At 41.4% G+C, this 21,785-nt stretch overlaps 1 protein-coding gene across 6 annotated transcripts in view; it reads right to left on the bottom strand.

Annotated features, from left to right (window-relative positions):
• Positions 1-21,785, bottom strand: part of OSBPL6 (oxysterol binding protein like 6) — a 337,550-nt gene that overhangs the window by 66,237 nt on the left and 249,528 nt on the right. For 3 of the 6 annotated variants that reach the window (XM_075317384.1, XM_075317383.1, XM_075317385.1), the window contains 3 exons: positions 18,577-18,669; positions 8,721-8,771; positions 4,017-4,182 (listed from right to left, as the gene is read on the bottom strand). In XM_075317384.1, the coding sequence (XP_075173499.1) occupies positions 4,017-4,182; positions 8,721-8,771; positions 18,577-18,669 (310 nt within the window). The remainder of the gene's footprint in view (positions 1-4,016; positions 4,183-8,720; positions 8,772-18,576; positions 18,670-21,785) is intronic. The other 3 variants (XM_075317386.1, XM_075317387.1, XM_075317389.1) reach the window with 2 other exon arrangements.

Below are 21,785 nucleotides of genomic sequence, written 5' to 3'. Positions count from 1 at the left end.
GTATGTTTGGCACGTTCAATTTGTTGAAGGTGCCGCATAAACGATTAACCCCCGTCACACGGGCGGCAAACGTCCACTTCCTGGAGTGGGAGGGACGTTCGGCGTCACAGCGACGTCATGCGGCAGCCAGCCAATAGAAGCGGAGGGGTGGAGATGAGCGGGACGTAAACATCCCGCCCACCGCCTTCCTTCCGCATTGCCGGCTGGAGCCGCGGGAGACTGGTAAGATCTGTTCAGTGTTCCCGGGGTGTCACACACTGCGATGTGTGCTGCCTCGGGAACATTGAACAATCCGACGTGCAATTCGTCAAGATTCAACGACGTGTATGCGATGAATGTTTTACCGTTCAATCGCAATCGCATGTACCTGTCACACACTACAATGTACCTTACGGTGCCGGATGTGCGTCACTTACGACGTGACCCCGCCGACACATCGTAAGATATATTGTAGCGTGTAAACGAGGCTTTAGATGCTAGAATCTCTTAAAATTAGGTAACCTAAATTGGGACAGGTTTTTCAGTCTAATATGCCTCGTGCTTCTGCCAGTAAGGTTGTAGTTTCATGAATTATTTGTTTGGATGAGTTTATTCTGTAAAGCTCTTCCTCAAAAATATATTATTTATGTAAAAAAAAGACAATGTTGTGTAGTTGACTATGATACTGACTGAAGAGGTAGGCTCTCCTTCCAAACAGACACTACCTATATAGGGGAGATAGTTAAAGTGCAACTAAAGTTTCAAATAATTTTCAACATGTTTTACCCCTTCTAAAAAGGAATCTATCACCAGGTTTTTGCCACCTAATCTTAGCAGAATATTGTAGAGAAACTGATTCTAGCAATGTGTCACTTACTGAGCTGCTTCATGTAGTTTTGATGCAATCACTGTTTTATCAGTAGGAAATTATCACTAGAGGTCAAGTAAACCTGCTGCCATGTAATCCTCCATATTTATGAGCTCTGTATAACCACACCCCCACCACTGATTGGCAACTTTCTGACAATCACAGTGTACACATAAAGCTGCCAATCAGTGGTGTGGACGGAGTTATACAGAGCTCAGAATTCAGAGAACTGATAGATCTACAGCAGATAAAACAGTGATTTTATAGCAAAAAAAAAGCTTGCTGCAAGTAGCCCAGTAGATGATACATTACTGACATCAGAGGGGCCTTTGCCCCTATATCAAATGGAGAAGCAAAAACCTGGAGAGAGACTCTCTTTAAGTACTGTATAACTTGAAATCTGGGTCTTCAGACCCCCACCGATATCTCAAATAAGGCAGCAGAAGTATTTAGTTCATGCATATAGAGTGGTGTATGGCCTTAAAGGGAATCTGTCAGCAGGTTTTTACTATGTAAGCTGAAGCCAGCATGCTGTAGGGGTTAAAAAACAAAAATCAACTGCCCCTCTCCTATCATGCTCTGTGCTGATGTTTACTTAAACTAAAAGGTTTATCACTTGGTGATTATCATTGCTAGGTCTAGATGGCATGTGCACGGCAGTCAGGCATGCCCCCTCCTCTGATTGACACCTCACTGTCAATGTACAATGTATCTATTGAGAGCCTGGTGTGGGCGGGGGCAGCTCTCTCAGCTCTGCTGCATTACTAAAGCTAAAAATTCTGATTGTGTCAGATTGGCTGCACCCAGTAATCTAAGTGATACATTGTTGAAATCAGGATCTCTTTGCCTACATTATGCTGCTCTCAGAAAAGGTAGTACAAACCTGATGACAGGTTCCCTTTAATAAGAAACCTGTGGACTCGAACACTGTGCTTTAAGTGCCCATCCATGGTCAGAGTGCATTTTATAAGTGATCAGTGAGAGTCTCAGGATCAGGACCCCCACAATCAACAGGACTGAAGGGCACTACAGCACATAAAGAATGATCCAAAGCAAAATTACTGGTACAAACATCAGCAGAATACAAGTGTATATGGCACTGTGCAGCTTATTATTTTGGCATACTGTATTTGATGAGACCAACACTAACATGACTGTAAAAGGAGGAACAAACACAATTTATCGGATAATACGCAATGTCATACCACATTCTCGAGTCCAGGCCAATTGTTAACAGAATAAAACTCTTAGAAGGGTTATATTGGCATAAAAAACATGGCTGCTTTCTTCCAAAAACAATGCAACTCCTGTCCATAGACTGCACCTAGTATTGACGTTAAGCTAACAAGTAAAGAGGTTTACCACTACTTTTACATTGATGGCCTACCCTTAGGATCTGACACCCCTGGCGATCAGCTGTTCTCAATGGCGGCTGCAGGCAGCCAAAAATTCTCAGTTCCAGAGCTGCCCCATTTGTTGTGAATATTGTCTGGTGGAGCTCTGCTCTTGGACTCCCTCCTGTGGTCATTGATGTTAGTGGGTTGGATTCCATTCCTCTGTTCTACTCACCTGGTTGGCAGCTAAAACCTTGATTTTGAATATAGGTGTGTGCTGGCTATTTGTCTTTGCCAGTTGTCTGAAATTCCTGAGACTATAAGAATCGGTCTCTTGTCCTCCTGGCTTCCCCGCTATCAAGCTAAGCTAAGTTCTTGGTTTTGCTTCGTACTTTTTGTGTATTATTTGCTTATTGCTTCTGTGAATTATCTCTGAAGGTTTTTTGTATTGAATCCTGTTTTGTTTGTGCCTTCAGATAAGGAAGATTTATCTTTCTAGTCAGTCTATGCTACTAATCTTAGCAAGGGTTAGCCGGCAGGGTAATTGCTAGTCTTTTCCTACCAGAGTCTTGTACGGATTGTGAATGTGCGAGTGTTAGATTACTCTTCTTTTTTGCACATTCCATGTAGGAAGTTTTGATAGGGTTTTTTATGCTGACTGCAAGAGTTCCCTATCCTGTCTTTTGTATTTAGTATAGTGTGGCCTCTCTTTGCTCCATCTTGCTCTTACTGTGTATGTCTTTTCATCTTTGCTCACAGTCTATACATGTGGTAGGCTGCCTGTTTTCTTTGGGGAAATCTGCTCTGAGGCAAGATAGTTTCTTTTCACTTTCTGCCTTGTAGGTTATGTAGTCCTCCGGCTGGGTTTGAGGCATCTAGGTTGTTAGGCATGCTGCCCAGCTACTTCTAGTGTGGTGTTAAGTTCAGGGCTTGCGGTCGTTACTTTATTACCTACGACTCTGGTGCATTGTGTTCATGGTAGTCATTGAACATCGGATCATAACACCCGTCTTCTGATAGCGGTGGCAGCCAAGTACTGCACATCCCCCTTCTATGGAAATGAATGGGAGACGAATGCACAGTATTCGTCCACAGCCGCTATTAGTTGATGGTGCAGCTCTGGAACGGAGCATTGGCGGGGGTGATGGGTTTTGGACCCCGGCCGATAAGATATTGATGACCTATTCTAAGGATAAAAGTAGTGGACAACCTCTTTAAAGGGAATCTGTCAGCAGGTTTTTGCTACCTCATCTGTGACCAGCATGATGTAGGGAAAGAGGCCATGAGTTCAAAGATGTATCCCTTACATTACTGTGTGCAGCCATTCTGACACAGTGAAAGATTTGAGATTTTGCATGTAGCAGAGGTCAGAGAGCTGTCCCCACCCACACCAGGCCTTCAATGTACATTACTTAGACAGAAGCTGCTAATCACAGAAGGACAAACTACAACTCAAGTGCTGCTAAGATAAGAGGCTTAAACAAAAAAAGACTGTAAGCAGAGCAGGGCTGAAGTCTCCGTTTTAACCCTTGCAGCATGCTGTCTTCAGATTATATTGCAGAAACCGGCTGACAGAGTCCCTTTAAGTCAGGGGGCTCAGCTGCAATACATCACACAACCTAGTGTGGCGCTGTTTTTGAAGCAGCCCTGATTATTTAACACTGCACATAATAAAGTGTCAGCAGACGGTTACTACTGCTTGCTTCAACTTTAAAACATGAAAATATAATGAAGACCTTTTAGACTGATGCCCGTTATTTTAAGGCAAACAATGAATATTTGATTACACTCGTCTAGATAAAATAAAGATTATCTTCCGTTTTATCCAAACATACCTTTCTGTGCTAATAAGCAAAATTCCTCTTGCAGCTTGGTATAATCAGATGCAAACTCCAGGGCATCAGTTACATGACTTGGAGGATTTTGGAATTCAACATCTGCATAGAGGTTAGGGTTGGAGGCGTGCAGCCGAACCGGGGACATTGAGGCGCTGAGAGGTACCTAGGAAAAATAAACTATTAGAACGGTACATGATGGAGCAATGGTCAATATTTATTAGGCTTTGCTTATATAACATCAACATATTCCCTAGGAGCTTTAGAAATCACCATCACTGTCCCCATTGGGGCTCACAATCTATATTCCCTATCAGTATGTGGGATGTGGGTGGAAACCGAAAAACCCGGAGGACACCCATGGGGAAAACATCCAAACTCCTTGCAGATGTCCTTGGAGCGATTTGTTGCAAATCAACCCCGAAGCCGCCGAACTCATTGCCAATCTGCTCAACTTACAAATTATATATATCCAATGTTACCTTGTTAAATATTTTATTGCTACTCTGACCAGAATTGACCTGAAAGTAGAATATTGAAAATTCATTTATATTTTATCAGAATATTATTGACGGCTGCACCCGTAAGCTCCAGGGATGGATGCTTCTTAGCAAAAATAATCCCTTTAACCACTACTTGACTCCTAGAGTAAAAAATACAATTACTTAATTAGAGTCTTGACAACAAATCTTAAAACAACCCATAAAAAAAAATAGTGAGCTGTTAAAAAATGTGCGATGCTGCTAATTTCGGTTGTAAACTGGCACAGGTCTTTTATTATGATACAGTGACGGCTACAAAAGAGCCCCTTTGGGAACAAAGAAAACTATATCAGCTCATAGTGTCAACTGAATAAATACTGGTCCTACTGATCCGCATGGAACCAAGCCTTGGCATGGCATGATTAATGCAAGAAAAAATGGGAGATTCGGTGATGTAGACCCATCAAACAATGAAGAAGGAAAGTCTTGGAATAAAATTTCACCTTGATAAAAATATGTTACATGGCAATCAGACAGGAAAAAACACCATGGTAAAAAAAAAAAAAAAAGAAACCAACGCGTTTCGGCTATGCCTTAATCATGGTTTCATGATTAAAAAGAGAACCTGTTAGGTGATGCACCCAAAACCATGAGCAGTTCTGGGTGTATATTGCTAATCCCTGCCTAATTGTCCCTGTATCTAGTAGCATAGATAAAGAGATCTTTAGAAAAATGAGCGCAGGGACCAGTAGAAAGGGCATTAGTTCCTGTGCTCATTCCGCCCACAGGGGCATGCTAACATGCTAATCAATGCAGCTACATCAGCGGTGATGCACGTACTTGTGTCCGCTGTGACCACTGATGAAGTCCCGGCACTTCTGGTCATGCGCTCTAGACCTCTCTCGTACACCCGCCTTCATACTGAGCATGACCGAAAGTGCCCGCCACTCAGATCAGTGGTCACAGCAGACACAGGTACGTGCGTCACCGCTGGTGATGCTGCATTAAATAGCATGTCAGATTCCCCATGTGAGTGTGCTAACATGCTAAGAAGGTTGAATGAGCGCAGGAACTAACACCCTTGTGACTAGTCCCCGCACTCATTAGCATATAATAAAGGATATTTAGAAATACTTTTTCTAAACATCTCTTTATCTATGCTAGTGTATACAGGGACGGTTAGGCAGGGATTAGCAATATGCATCCAGAACTGCTCGTGATCCTGGGTGCATATTGGACCTGACAGGTTCTCTTTAAGGTGTAGCTGAAACGCGTCAGTTTCTTTCATTTTTTTTCACCATGCTTTTGATTGATATTCAACATATATTTTTATCACGATTAAATAAACGAGAAATTTTATTTTAAGAATTTTTCATTCTTCATTGTGAGATGGTTTGACATCGCAGGTCTCCAAAAGAGAGTTTGGGACAATATTAAACTCCTACACATCGCACTTGTCAACGGTCCCGGATTTTGTCAGGACAGTGGTTCAAAACCATCACAAAGCCATGTCAAAGGCGGGAATTTTGGGAGCATATACCGTTTGTGTTATCCATGCTGTCCCAAGCGGCATGGATAAAATGCCTCGACTTTTAAATTTTGAAAGTTGGTAAGTAAGAGAGATAACTCTAGCCAAAACTAAGACCCAGTTAATAATATAAGTTTGAAATGCATAGGTCTTCAGGATTCTTTTTTTTTTTTACTTGGATATCTTTTTATCATTTTGGTTCTTAATCTGATAAAATAAAGAATTCAGATTTTGTTATTATCGGAGAAGATGAGTGTTGAAACTTATTTTCACTTAAAGAAAAGAAAAAAAGTTTGTTTCAGGCAAAGTTCACCAAATTTACATTCATAGTAGCAACATTTTTGGTTCCTGAGCGTTTACAAATGTGCAACATTTTATCAGAATGACTATTGTATAGTGATTATAATGTTATAATGATACCTATTCCTAGAAGCAGAAAAAATCTGCAGAAGGGTTTAGAAGGTAAGGCGGCATTATATAGTGACGAGCCGCTCTTGCATACAACGCCATTTAATTGCATGGAATTCATTGCACACAATTACTGCTACATTGTTAGGGAGACAATAGGAAGCTTAGCGTGAGCTCAGTTTTCCCCCGAACTATTTCAATGGAACCATGAAAGTCAATGTAAATGCACAAAAATTAGATACAAAACACCCATTCGTCAATTTAATTTTTTTATCAACTTTTTCTCTGGAATCAGAAAAATCAGGAGACAAAGAATTGGGAATCGCATTGCTAACGGATCCACAATGCGCTAATACTGACGTATTCAAAAAACTAAAAAATAGAATGAAATGTTCTATAGAATTTGTAATACATTAAGCAAACGAAAAAGGTTAATGGAAACATACCAGTGCAGATTTTGCCTATTTATTCATAGAGATAAATAGGCAAACAATCCTATAAAAATAAAAAAATAAAATCCTCAAGAAGGTAAAATCCTTGAGCCGTGACGTCTTGGTGGCAGTTTAGTTTACATATATTGCCATATCTGCATCTAGTGCTATATTCTGGGCCTCCATAGTGGAGTCTTTCATATTTGCCAAAAGGAAAAGCGCTTATTTTTCCTGGTAAAAAACAAAAGCCATGATGGAATCTGATGGATCCCATTGTAAGCTGAATGTGTCTGTTGGTGGAATTCAATGTAAGACAAAAATAGCAATAAAAGGAGGGTTCAAATATTGTATAAAGATCAGAAATGACCCATTATAGAACCAAAATGCTGTCTACGCTAGACTAGAAGGTATTGGTGCGTGATAACCGGCATCACAATATACTTTGGGCTTTTATTTCATCATTATTTCTGGTCTTTTAGATTATTGCTATTATTTCATCTTCCAGAACCAAAGTGGCTTTTTTATTTTACTTATCTTGTGCCAATATATTTTATTTTGTTAATCTTATGTAGAAGAATACACAATAGTTTCCCTGGATATGTTTCTTGTTTTAAAAAAATGAATCCTTTAATTTTTTTGTAAACCTGTCTACACAAGTGAGGTCAGGTCAGGATCAAATTTGGGTATATTTTTGAGGGTTTTGGTTAGCATTAGTAATGAGCGAGCACTACCTTGCTCGGGTGCTCGGTACTCATAGCTAGTGATGAGCGGGCACTACCATGCTCAGGTGCTCGGTATTCTTAACAAGCAGCTTGGATGCTTGAACTCTTGTACAAAGTATAATTGGAAGACCTTCTGGAAAAATGCTCAAGTTCCCCATTGACTACCATTATGCTTGGTACTTGAGTCGCTCCCATCAGAGAGTCTAACTGCTTGTTACGAGTACTGAGCACCCGAGCATGGTAGTGCCCACTCATCACTAGTTACAAGTACTAAGCACCCGAGCATGGTAGTGCTCGCTCATCACTAGTTACGAGTACCAAGCACCCGAGCATAGTAGTGCCTGCTCATCACTAGTTACCAGTACTGAGCACCTGAGCATGGTAGTGCCCACTCATCACTAGTTACAAGTACTAAGCACCCGAGCATGGTAGTGCTCGCTCATCACTAGTTACGAGTACCAAGCACCCGAGCATAGTAGTGCCTGCTCATCACTAGTTACGAGTACAAGCATCCGAGCATGGTAGTGCTCGCTCATCACTAGTTACGAGTACCGATCACCCGAGCATGGTAGTACTCGCTCATCACCAGTTACGAGTACCGAGCACTCGAGCATAGTAGTGCTCACTCATCACTAACTAGTTACGAGTATTGAGCATGGTAGTGCCCGCTCATCACTAGTTACGCGTGCCAAGCACCTGAGCATGGTAGTGCTCATTCATCACTAGTTACGAGTGCCAAGCACCTGAGCATGGTAGTGCTCATTTATCACTAGTTACAAGTACTGAGCACCGGAGTATGGTAGTGCTCGCTCATCACTAGTTAGCATATATTTACACAAGTGAAACGCATGACCAGTACATTCCTGCTATACTAATATCAGATATTAGAGATGTCACATCTTGTCAAAAATGTTTTGCTGCCACTGATGAGAGTCAAAAAGGCTGAAATGGCTCTCTGCGAGTGGGTCTGAGTCCCTGTACTGTGTTCCTGGGGTATACACATTGATATTAGGAATGGGGCAAGATATTACATATGGCTCTACATGCTATTCCAACAAAGATCTGATCTGCAGATGTGTGATGGAAATGGTGATATACATATTTTCTATTTATAAAGACAATTCTTTACTTACAGTGGGGAAAATAAGTATTTGATACACTGCCGATTGTGCAAGTTCTCCCACCTATAAAGAATGGAGACGTCTATAATTTTTATTGTAGGTATACTTCAACTGTGACAGCCAGAATCCCCAGAAAAAATCCAGAAAATAATATGAATGTATAATTTTAAATAATTAATTTGCATTTTATTGCATAAAATAAGTATTTGATCAGCTACCAAACAGCAAGAATTCTGGCTCTCACAGACAGGTTATTTTTTTCAGCAAGAAGCCCACCTACTCTGCACTCATTACCTGTATTAATTGCACCTGTTTGAACCTGTATAAAAGACACCTGTCCACACACTCAATCAATCACACTCCAACCTCTCCACCGTGGCCAAAACAAGAGCTGTTAAAGACACTATGGACAAAATTGTAGACCTGCACAAGCTGAGATGAGCTACAGGACAATAGGCAAGCAGCTTGGTGAGAAGGCAACAACTGTTGGCGCAATTATTAGAAAATAGAGGAAGAAACACAAGATGGCTGTCAATCTTACTCGGTCTGGGGCTCCATGCAAGATCTCGCCTCGTGAGGTAAGGATAATTCTAAGAAAAGTCAGGAATCAGCCTAGAATTATACAGGAAGACCTGGTCCATGACCTGAAGAGAGCAAGGACCACAATCTCAATGATTACCGTTAGTAACACACTATACCGTCATGGATTAAAATCCTGCAGGGCATGCAAAGGTTCTCCTGCTCACACCAGTACATATCCAGGCTTGTTTGAAGTCTGCTAATGACCATCTGAATGATCCAGAGGAGGCATGGGGTGAAGGCCATGTGGTCAGATGAGACCAAAATAGAACTTTTTGGTATCAACTTCACTTGCCATGTTTGGAAGAAGAAGGATAACTACAACTCAAAGAACACTGTCCAACAGTGAATCTTGGCTTGGAACATCATACTTGGAGGGTGCTTTTCTGCAGAGGGAACAAGACGACTGCACTGTAGTGAAGGGAGGATGGATGGGGTCATGAATTGCGAGATTTTGACCAACAACCTCCTTCCCTCAGAAATAGCATTGAGGATGGTTCGTGGCTGGGTCATCCAGCATGAAAATAACCCGAAGCACACAGCCAGGGCAACTAAGGAGAGGCTCCATAAGAAGCATTTCAAAAGGTCCTGGAGTGTCCTAGCCAGTCTTCAGACCTGAAACGCAATAGAAAATGTTTGGAGGAGCTGAAACTCAATGTTTCCCAGCAACAGCCCCAAAGCCTGAAAGACCTGGAGGAGATTTGTATGGAGGTGTGGGCCAAAATCCCTGCTGCAGTGCGTGCAAACATGGCCAACAACTACAGGAAACGTTTGACCTCTGTAATTTCAAACAAAGGATTCTACCAAATATTAAATTCTGTTTTATCAAATACTTATTTCATGCAAAAAAATGCAAATGAATTATTTAAGAATCATACAATGTGATTTTCTGGGGGGTTTTTTTGGATTCCGTGTGTCACAGTTGAAGTGCACCTATGAGCAAATTACAGACCTCTCCATTCTTTCTAGGTGGGAAAACATGCAAAATCGGCAATGTATCAAATACTTTTTTATCCCACTGTATATACATACTGTACATTTAAAGAGGACCTATCATCAGGTCAGAAGTGGACAGTTTTTATTTTTATTCTATTTTTGTATGTTTTTGTGTGTTTCTTTTTTAAATCCCCCGTACGGTTCCACAGATATTGGCCTTATTATTTAGAGATTAGTTTTTATGGTATTTACGAAGGGGGTGTGGCTCACAGGGTAATTATGCAGAACAGCCTACAGACACACCCCCAGAAAAAAAAATATTTCGGTGAGCCATGCCTCTTTGGTAAAGACCATAAAATTTAGCACTAAATAAAATGTCCCAAACCTCTGGAACAATATAGCAGGATTTCAAAATAAAAGAAAAAAGGAATACCAAGGGAAGCAGTGGGAATAAAGTAAGAGCAAAAACTAGACACTTTTGACCCAGTGACAGGTCCCCTTTAAGGCCACTGAAAAATTGTTAAAGAAATCGCCTGGTTCCAAAGGTCTGTCTTGTCACAAAACCCCCCCACTTTTTATACTATAAAATAATGCATTATATGTGTCTAGTGATAGATAGAGTATAGTAAGGGATGTTCCTCACGAGACCTTAGGGCTCCTGCTGCCTGTAAAGGATTTTTCAGGAGATTTGACTAAAGTTGCTGAGTAGAATGTGAATGAGCTGGGAAGTCCTGGATCTCCCCAGGGAGTCTCATCACAGCTCCTTAGGTTTCTTCACAAGATCTATTTTAGGAAAGGCATTAGAAGTGGCTGTCAAATCTTATTATGTCTCCAAGCCACAGTGATATTTAACAGGCATGATGCATTATTTATAGATGGGGTAACAGCTAGGTGACACTCTACAATGTGTATGTACAATATGATCGCTAGTAGAGAAGATGGTAGAACAGGAGACATTGGCAATGTTCGGCTACTTTTATTGTCTATTATTATGTGCCACACATTTCTACATTTAAAGGGTCTGTCCTGGCTAATGATATTGATGACCTAGCCATAGGATAGGTCATCAATATCAGATTGGTGGGGGTTCAACACCCAACCAACCCCACCGGTCAGCTGGAACTGATCAGATTGGTGAAGGTTCAACACCCGGCCAACCCCACCGACCAGCTGGAACTGATCAGATTGGTGAAGGTTCAACACCCGGCCAACCCCACCGAACAGCTAGAACTGATCAGATTGGTTTAGGTTCAACACTCGACCAACCCCACCGACCAGCTGTTTAGGTTCAACACTCGGCCAACCGCACCGACCAGCTGTTATCAGCTCCAGTGGAGCTGAGCTGGAATTTTTGGAAGTGGCCACTGGGCTGTTCAGAGCCATTCAATGTTTGCATCTGGGCATTTACTGGAGCGAATAACAGCTGATTGGTAGGGGTGACAGGTGATGATCAATTTATATTATAGGTCATTAATAAGGACAGGTCCTAAAAATAGATCATCAATGTAATGACCCTTGACAACTCTTTCACCTTGTTAAATGTTATCTGCCAGGAGAATTTTGCTAAGTAATCTGAATACAGCAAGCTGTAAGGGTTAAAAACAGAATTCAGAGATGTTTCTCTTATCAAGGTCTGTGCTGTTGTTTACTTGCAATGACTGTTTTAACCCAAGGACTTTATCATTGCTGGACTACATTGCCTCAGGCTGGGTAATCCGACATGCCCCCTACTATGCTTAGAAGCTCACTGTTTACAGTTATTGTATAAAAAGAAGCTTGTGGGTGTGCTTAGCTGTCTCAGCTCTGTTGCATGGCTAAATCTAAAATCTCTGAATGTGTCCCAACTGCTTCCCTCAATAATCTAAGTGATACATTGTTAGAATCAGGGTCTCTTTGCCTACATCATGTTGCTCTCAGATCTCAGATGAGGTAGCAAAAACCTGCTGACAGATTCCCTTTAAGGACTTGCCCATTTGAGACTTTAGGAAAAAAGCATATTTTTTAGTTTTTATTTTCACATTTCTGGAGCCAGCATTTTGAAGTACAAATAACTTAGTTCCTAACTACGATATTTATATTGAGAAATGGGGGGGGGACAGCAATTCTGCTGTTGTTTTCTTAAGTTTTAACTCCTACACTATTCACACGCTGCACAAAAAAATGCTAACTTTATTCTGTGTCAGCACAATTAGGGTGATTAGAAATGTACCATATATAGAGGGGTGTGAAAAAGTGTTTGCCCCCCTCCTGATTTCTTATTCTTTTGCATGTTTGTCACACTTAAATACTTCAGATCTACAAACAAATTTATAAATTAGACAAAGTTAACACAAGTAAACACAAAATGCAGTTTATAAATTAAGTTCTTTATTATAAAAGAAAAAATAAATCCAAACCAACAGGGCCCTGTGTGAAAAAGTGATTGCCCCCCCGCCCCCCACCCCTTAAAACATAAAATAAGTGTAGTTTATCACATCATTGGAGAGCGGAGTTCAGTTTCCCTAGCCCAGGCCAGATTACTGCCACACCTGTTCTCAATCAGGAAATCACTTAAATAGGACCTGCATGACAAAGTGAAGTAGGCCAAAAGATCCTCAAAAGCTAGACATCATGCTGCGATTCAAAGAAATTCAGTAACAAATGAGAAACAAAGTAATTGAGATCTATCAGTCTGGAAAAGGTTATAAAATCATTTCTAAAGCTTTGGGACTACAGCAAATTACAGTGAGGGCCATTATCCACAAATAGCAACAACATGGAACAAAAGGTGAAACTTCCCAGGAGTGGCTGGCTGACAAAAATTACCCTAAGAGCGCAGCGATAACTCAAAGATGTCACAAAGGACCACGCAACAACAGCCAAAGAACTGCAGGCCTCACTTTTCCCAGTTAAGGTCAGTGTTCAAGACTCCATCATAAGAAAGAGTCTCCGCCAAAATAGCCTGCATGGCAGAGTTCCAAGATGAAAACCGCTGCTAAGCAAAAAGAACATAAAGGCTAGTCTCAGTTTTGCAAGAAAAAATCTTGATGATCCCCAAGGCTTTTGGCAGAATACTCTGGGAACTGACGAGACAAACGTTGAGTGTTTTGGAAGGTGTATGTCCCATTACATTTGGCATAGAAGTAACACAACATTTCAGAAAAGGAACATCATACCAATAGTAAAACATGGTGGTGGTAGTGTGATGGTCTGGGGCTGTTTTGCTGCTTCAGGACCTGGAATACTTGCTGTGGTAAATGGTACCATGAATTCTGCTGTCTACCAAAAAATCCTGAAGGAAAATGTCCAGCCACCTGTTCTTGACCTCAAGCTGAAGCGCACTTGGGTTATGCAGCAAGACAATGATCCAAAACAGAACCAGCAAGTCTAAATAGCTTGAGAAAAACAAAATGAAAACTTTGGAGTGGCCTATTCCTGACCTTAATTTGATTGAGATGCCTGACGTGACCTTGAAAAGGTGGTTTGTGCTGGGAAACCATTCAATGTGGCTGAATTAAAACAATGCTGCAAAGAAGAGTCAGCCAAAATTCCTCAAGAACATTGTAAAAGACCCATTGCCAGTTATCACAAACACTTGATTGCAGTTGTTGCTGCTAAGAGTGACCCAACCAGTTATTAAGTTTAGGGAGCAGTCACTTTTTTACACAGGGCCCTGTAGGTTTGGATTTCTTATTCCCTTAATAATAAAGACCTTCATTTATAAACTGCATTGTGTGATTACTTGTGTTATCTTTGTCTAATATTTAAATTTGTTTGGTGATCTGCAACATTTAAGTGTGACAAACATGCAAAATAATAGATCAAGAAGCCAGCAAACACTTGTTCACACCACTGAAATTTTATTTCATTGTTTCATTACTTTTGTATAATATATTAATTGAAAATAATTGTTGTATGGTGCAGTTTTCGTAGGTCGCACTTTTTGCTACATACTTTTTTTTATCTCTTTTTATTCCACTTATCTAAAGCAGTTATTAATTTATTTTTTAAAAACACTGTTTCTTATTTAGTTTAATGGACAACTTAAAGGGGTGGTCCACTACAAAGCACATTAATGTAAAGCTATGACAGAAGGCTTTTTCTGAATATGTTCTGTTACCAGTTGTGCCTGTGAGCGGCGCTATCGCTGTCCGCTCACTTCCGATCAACTGGGCTGCAGTGACCTCTGATGTCCGGTGATGTCATGTCAACTTCCAGAATTCAAAGTTGACCCAACTTCACCGAGGCAGGACCCGGTCTCCGTGAGTGACTTGGCTGTGTGCGGAGTTTCACCTTTCTTCCTTACGGCGCTCTGTGGTGAATTAGGGAACACGCGAGTTGCTGGGCTGTGACGTAATTACCGCATGTAATTTTTTAAAATTATTTATTTAAATAATTTAAAAAAAAAGTCGCATGGGTCTCTCGTATTTTGATGTACAGACAAGATGATGTGCACGGCTGGGGGCTCCAGCCTTTAGCCATCTGCTTTATCTGCACTGAGCATCAATATATGGATCATACATCATTTTTTTAATTTATTTTTACACTTTTTTAGGGGACCCAGACAGCCTCCGTGAGGGCAACCAATCAGAGACGCCGAAACGCCAGCAGTCTGACTGCAACCAATCACAGATACTGTCACAGACGGTGGGTGGCAGAAGCAGTGAATATGTATGAGATGTAATGAGCGGACCCGGAAGCAGTGTGACAGCTGAGCGGACGGAGACTGGTATGTAATTCCCTTCCTCATCAAACACCTCCCCCCCAGCTCATCATACAGCCCTACTATCCTAGCCAAAGTTATAATAAAGTAGAAGAAAAGCATTAGTGTAAACGAGAACAGTTAACGAACAAAGGCCGAATTTTGCTGTTTTTGGGAAAAGTTTTCAGGAATCCGAATGGGGAATGCTTGTGCCGAATTTGAGATTTAGGAACTTTTTTGAATAAGTTCGCTCATCTCCACCATCATAACATTTTTATTTTTCCATTGATAGACTTGTATGAAGGCTAAAGGCCGCTTTACACCCTACGATATATCTAACGATATGTCGTCAGGGTCATGGATTCCGTGACGCACATCCGGCATCGTTTGATATATCGTAGCGTGTGACAGCTACGAGCGACTGTGAACGAGCAAAAATACTCACCTTATCGTTGCTCGTTGACACGTTGCTCATTTTCAAAAAAATCGATCGTCCTTCTGCGCGCCGGTTGTTCATCGTTCCCGAGGCAGCACACATCGCTCCGTGTGACACCCCGGGAACGATGAACTGCAGCTTACCTGCGGCTGCCGGCAATGCAGAAGGAAGGAGGTGGGCGGGATGTTACGTCCCGCTCATCTCCGCCCCTCCGCTTCTATTAGGCGGCCGCATTGTGACGTCGCTGTGACACCGGATGTCCCTCCCCCTTCAGGAAGAGGATGTTCGCCACCCACAGCGAGGTCGTTCGGGAGGTAAGTGCGTGTGACGGGGATTACCGACTTTGTGCGACACGGGCAACAAATTGCCCGTAACACACAAACGATGGGGGCAGGTGCGATTGCACGGCATATTGGCGCGTGTAACGCCGCCTTTACTTTTTGGGGAGTTTAGGATGTCGTATTCACTGGGGCCAATTTTACCGATATATAATTTTTTTCATTAATTATTTTGTGAGTCTGAATGAGCAAAAATGAGCAATTCAAGTTTTTATATTTTTGCTACCCACTTTACCATATGAAATAAATAATGATAAGGTATCATGGTACCAGTTGATACGATTTACAATGATACCCAATTAATATAAATTTGACTTTACATTTTACTACTTTTGAGCAAGAGTTTTTTGCTTTTTTTTGCGTTACGTTCTGAGACATAACTTTTGCATATTATCATATACTAACCTTTATGAAGGCATGGTTTTATGTGTAACAAGCTGTAGTTTTTATTGTTACCATTTTGGGATACATACAATAGTTTCATCAATTTTTAGTTATATTATTTTGTGAGACAGAATGAACAAAAAGAGCAATTCTACCATTGTTTTTTGTTTTGTTTTTTTGTTACCTCTTTTGCCAGCTAGATAAACCATTACCTATCATATGTTTCATTTTTATTATTTTCCAGATTAGTTATTTTTATGGGAAAACTCTGATTTTGTGGAGAGTGTATTTACTTTTGTGGAGGGTGTTTTACACTTTGTTTTATATTATCTATTAGTCCGAAAAGGGACATGATAACTTGGGTAATATACTGAATTGCTTATGTAGTGCACTGGAATCTGATGGGCTGACAGAAGGAGAGCTCTCCCTCTGCCAAATTCCTCAAGTGCTCCTATCACTATTGACAGAAAGGTTCAACTGCTGGGATCGTTGAGAAAGCCATTCCTAGCATTTACAGCAGAAGGCTCACCATGTGATATCAGTCTGGCTCCAGCAGCTCATCGGGCCGGTACAGACGCCATCAGCATAATGTATATATCATTATTATGGTCTGTAAACATTAAGGGAGTCTGTCAGCAGGTTTCTGCTACCTCATCTGAGAGCAGCATGATGTAGGCAAAGAGATCTTGACTCCAATAATGTACCACTTAGATTACTGGGTGCTGCCGTTCTAACACAATCAGAATTTTCAGATTTAGCCATGTAGCAGAGCTGAGAGAGCTGCCCCCTCCCCACTCCAGGCTTGATTATGCTTTTTTTAATGTGTCCTTAAAAAAATGTTGGTTGTTTGTGACATTTGGATAAATTGTCCAGAAATAAAATATAAATCAAGCTGACAACCCTGGATTACCATTATGTTAAAATAAGCATTCTGTTTGGACTTTTTCGTTGGCTGCACCGTCACTTTGGATGGCAATAATGACACATCCTGCAGCGCTGTTCTTGCTGCCAAAATAACGTAAACCCTTATGAAAATAGCATAAAGATGCAAGATTTTCTATTCTCTGATTCAAATCCAATATATAATAGATTATGTTAAATAGATGGCACTTAAAAAGACTTTCTGGAACTTAGAGGGAACTTTTCACCACAAAAATGCTGAACAATCTAGAGATGGTGGAGCTGAGCATATATGTCATGCTGTCTCTCTGCTATTAGAGACTTGTGACAGGATCTGGTCCAGTCTTTCTTTACCATCTGAGACTCCAAAGATTAAACGTATTCCCTTTCCTTTGGTGCTGAAAGGGTTAATGTCAGTTTTGCTTTCAAGCAGCTTCTGACTTCTGGCCTCAGGTGTTTCTAGTTGATGACCACTCCCTTCCCTTATATTTGGTCATATCTTCCAATAGAAGGGTCTGGTTATTCTGAATCCATTCTGCAGCTGGGTCTCGAGGTGGAAGGAGCTGCTGGAGCCCTTGTTGCAGTGAAGCGGTGTAAGCTGCGGTCCTGGTGTCTGACTGCAGCCGGGAAGCTGGGCTTATTCTTTTGTTGTTTCCCCTGTCTGTCCTACCTTCCCCTTCATGTAGTAGTGCAGTGTTGGGGCTAGTGTCCCTTACCTGCCAGCTCACTAGCCAGGATTTACTGCAGAGTCTCTCAGGGCTTCAGGTTCCTGCTCAGTGACAGGTGAGGAACCTGTATAGGGACTGGCTAGAAATGCAGGGTACAGTTTTAGGTAAGTTGAGGAGGTGTTTATCTTCCCACTCACTAGCGCTTGCGCCCACCATTGTTAATTTACGCTCGGTGTACCCCTTGTTTGTTGTGGCGAAACCCCTGTTTGTTGTGTGTTTGTTGTCTCACCTGCAAGTCCGTGAGTGACTATACATACATACACACATAGATACACACATTATATATATTATACATATGTATACTATACAATTATATATATATATATATATATATATATATACATACACACACACACACACAAACATATACATACACATACATATACACACAACACATACATATACACACACATATATATCTAGCATACATATCTATATACATGAGACGATCTAGTTTATATATGTTAATCCTTGCTAATCTAAGCTTAGGAGTCCGGGAGGTGGTTTTATTTATTTACAAGACCGCCTACTGGACTCCTAAGCTTAGAATGAGCCGCGATGGAAAGGACTAACCTAAAGGTATACAGCATTTAAAAGCTATATATCAATCAGCACAGTTCACCCTGCTCTTTACCATGGTTCCCACAGACAGTATTGAACATACAACATGCCTGGTTCCCATTAACACAGCCAAGCAACCATTATAAAGAAGCCGATAAGTATTTATGGGTGCAGACATGCCATGCTAGGAGTTTGGGGGCGTGTAAAATTATGTTACAGCCCCCATAGAGGTATTCATTGTACAACACAGCCCAGAAGGCAGGGCACTTATGCAAAGCAACAAATCAAGCAGATACGTAAGAAATTACATGGATGAATGTTGTACCTGAAGTTGTATTTTTGCATCTTTGCTGACACTTTTTGTCCTCCATCTCCTCGCCGTGCGCTTGTCTTTCTTTGACATATCTACACAGTTAGCCTGAATTGCACAAACCATTAAAAGCAACAGAAAGCTATTAAATTCGGAGACACAAGCAGGACAACACATGCTGACAAGGTATATTAGTATAGTAGTAAGACGTAGGCGATTCGGCATTATTATTTTTTTTTTACTAATGATGTATGTAAATAGACACAAGGACTGCATTGTGTAAAAGAAATGTTAGCACATAAAATGGACTACACAAACAACACAAACAATACAATGCTCCGTCCAGACGAGGATTCGCCCAATATTCTGTCATCCTATAAAGTGCCTCAGAACTGCTAAGTTGTAACATGGCACCTTTGGGACTTAAAGGCCCATAATAAATATAAATAAATAAATATATATATATATACTTCTTTAAATATGAGATAAAGTACTAATAAGTAATGACTTTCTAACATTTACTGTTCTGAAGGATACTACAGTCCAAAAGATGTCCACTTACATACAACAATAGAGTGTGTTAGAAAAGCAAAGCAAACGTAGATAACAGACGTCAGGGTTACTGCCCCCGTAATATATATATGTACTGTATTACACACAAAGCAAATAATAAATTGGCATAAGTGCACAAGTATACACAACACTGTCCACATTAATCGGCAAAAGTCCATATGTGGCAGAAGCTTTAGGTTTGCTATGCTTCCGTGAGACCCCCATTTCCATGAGAGTACCCCCCCATCCAGTATGTTCCGAGAATCCAGTCCAACTGGTGCAGGGCAGGTCCAACTTGAGCAAGAGATTTGACGGATATCTGTAGGCATGAAGTCTCCAACCCTAATGTGGAATGAGCAGAGCCGGGTTACCTTTTTAAAGGAAATCCGAACTATGGGCAGCAAGAATAAGAGAGTGGCACGATTGCAGCCAGGTATATTTTACTCTGAAGGTTGTGGGGTGGTGTCACGGGGAATGTACTGACGGGTCAGGGGCTCCTAAACTGGTCCTAAGACTCGGGGCCCTGCGCTGTGCCTCTTCTCAGAGGTAGGCTTGATGGTAGCCAGGTCCGAGCCCCCAACGTGACCCTGTCTCCTGTCCGAGCCAAGATCTTACTCCCCCCCTACCCGGGAGCAGGCTGAAAACCCAGAACCAAAACCCCACAGAAAAGACACAGACAAGGGAGAACGAAACCTCGTACACACTGAACTCAAACAAAGAGGAGAGACAATATGTGTACGGGGGAATAAAGCAAAGGATAGGGAACAAATTCAAACAGGGGAAAATTCACATCAGGTAGAAAAGCAACTATTGTTCACTATGAACTGACACCACTGAGACCAGGATCATTAATGCTATCTTTGGCGGTCTCCTACTACAATCCCCAGCTTTAAATAGGAAGGGAGCAGCTGTGAATGATGATAAGCAACCTGGTTCTCAGAAGAGTTGCACACTGCTCCAAAAAGGATTAACTCCTGCATGGCTGTGAGCGGAGAAACAACTCAGCCAACACCCAGCAGAGCTGAGCACTTAAGAGAGGCCAGGCTGCCTCTCAGCTTCTGCAATTTGAACAGAGTTAGATGCCGTAGTAGTAATCCGCATGTGCGGATTCGGACAGCGCATGACAGGTGCCCTACCGAAATCTTCTCCCCTATCCAGTTGACTGACAGGTCTTATTCACTTAGGGAGAGAACTGTCAATCAACTGGATTGGGGTGGAGAGAAGTCTACCGCGCCGCTGGAGACTAATCAGATCTCTCCTTATTGTGTGTTCACATAATGCTTTTTACTAAACGCAGGGGAAAAATAATGCACCATGTGAATAAGATTTTAGAAATCTGTTTTACAAATCTTTCCGAATTAACAATTACAACGCTTCATGTGAACAAACATCTAAGATTCACGGACTCAAAGAATTAATTAGCCTCACAGTGCATCTTTTCAATCTTGCAAGATCCATGGTGTGTAGTAGATACTAGGAGTCCATCCCCAAGCCACTGACTTGTGGCAAATGTCAGAAGAAAAAGAAGGTCCCAGCAGTAAAAATGGCTACTCAGTACAAGGGCCTAGACCTTGAAACGCGTCTCAGTGACTGTCTTTGTCCAATATGGATTTTAATATGATTCAATAAATTTGGAAGATTTTATATACATTTTTACTGTAGGATGCTCCTTTTTCTCTAAGATTCCCAGTCCACCCTTAGAACTATGTTTTTTCTGAAACGCCCCTGAAATGTACCTGGCTGCAGTCGCACAGCAGCGTTCTAATTCACGCTCCCAGTTGTTGTCTGGTGACAATTTCCTTTAAATTCAAAAGCTTTGTAACCTTCTCGTCAAACGTGACCCAATCTTCAGCATCAATACCCGTTTCCTGTTGTGCACAACCGGGTCAGCACTTCCTGTGCCGGCACATTCGTGACGGGGGCTGGCTGACTGCGTATTTCAATAGTTGACCAGCCCTGATCTATGACTATATATATCGTTGATTTAAGGCAAATTACCTTACCGGTCAGCCAGCCCCCTTCACACATAGCTCTGATGGCGTGCCGACACCGGACAGCATTTCACATTGAAGCATATTGATTATGATTATAGCAGATAAAGCCACATTTAATATGTTCCAAATTATTCACACAGTGCTTTATAGGTCATTGATGGTCGGCCGAACTTTTCAATTAGAACAGAACGTTGTCATTACACATCATTCAAGACATTGAATACCAGTGACTGACCCTTATAAATGGGAGGACCCCACTTCCATCTTTATGGAAAAAGAGATGGTTTTCTCAGCTAAAATCATTGGGTGCCGCACAAACCCATGACTAAGCCCTGGGGATTCCATAACTTCCAGTGAGCTCCATGGAGAAACCTACACTAGGCTTCCATAACTACCAATAATGTTGGGTTTCTTAATTTAAAAAAGTGATGAAACCCAGTATTTTAGGATATTAACTAGGTTCCTTGCTTCCGGACCCTCAGTAAGGACCTCTGACTACTGATTTCAGAGCCTATCTAAAAATATTAAAAAAAAATCAAATGGTAAAATGTATTGCCGGTGGCTGTTAACATGATAAGTGCTGCTGCCAATCTCTGACGGCGGCATTTACTGTGTCCCGGCATGGGGGTGTGTCATTCCACTAGCCGAGCAGTGCCTCTGACATGATCTCAGGGCGCC

The sequence above is a fragment of the Anomaloglossus baeobatrachus genome, chromosome 7 (genome assembly GCF_048569485.1).
Source record: "Anomaloglossus baeobatrachus isolate aAnoBae1 chromosome 7, aAnoBae1.hap1, whole genome shotgun sequence".
Taxonomy (NCBI): domain Eukaryota; kingdom Metazoa; phylum Chordata; class Amphibia; order Anura; family Aromobatidae; genus Anomaloglossus; species Anomaloglossus baeobatrachus.
This window is presented reverse-complemented; position numbering and strand designations above follow the sequence as displayed.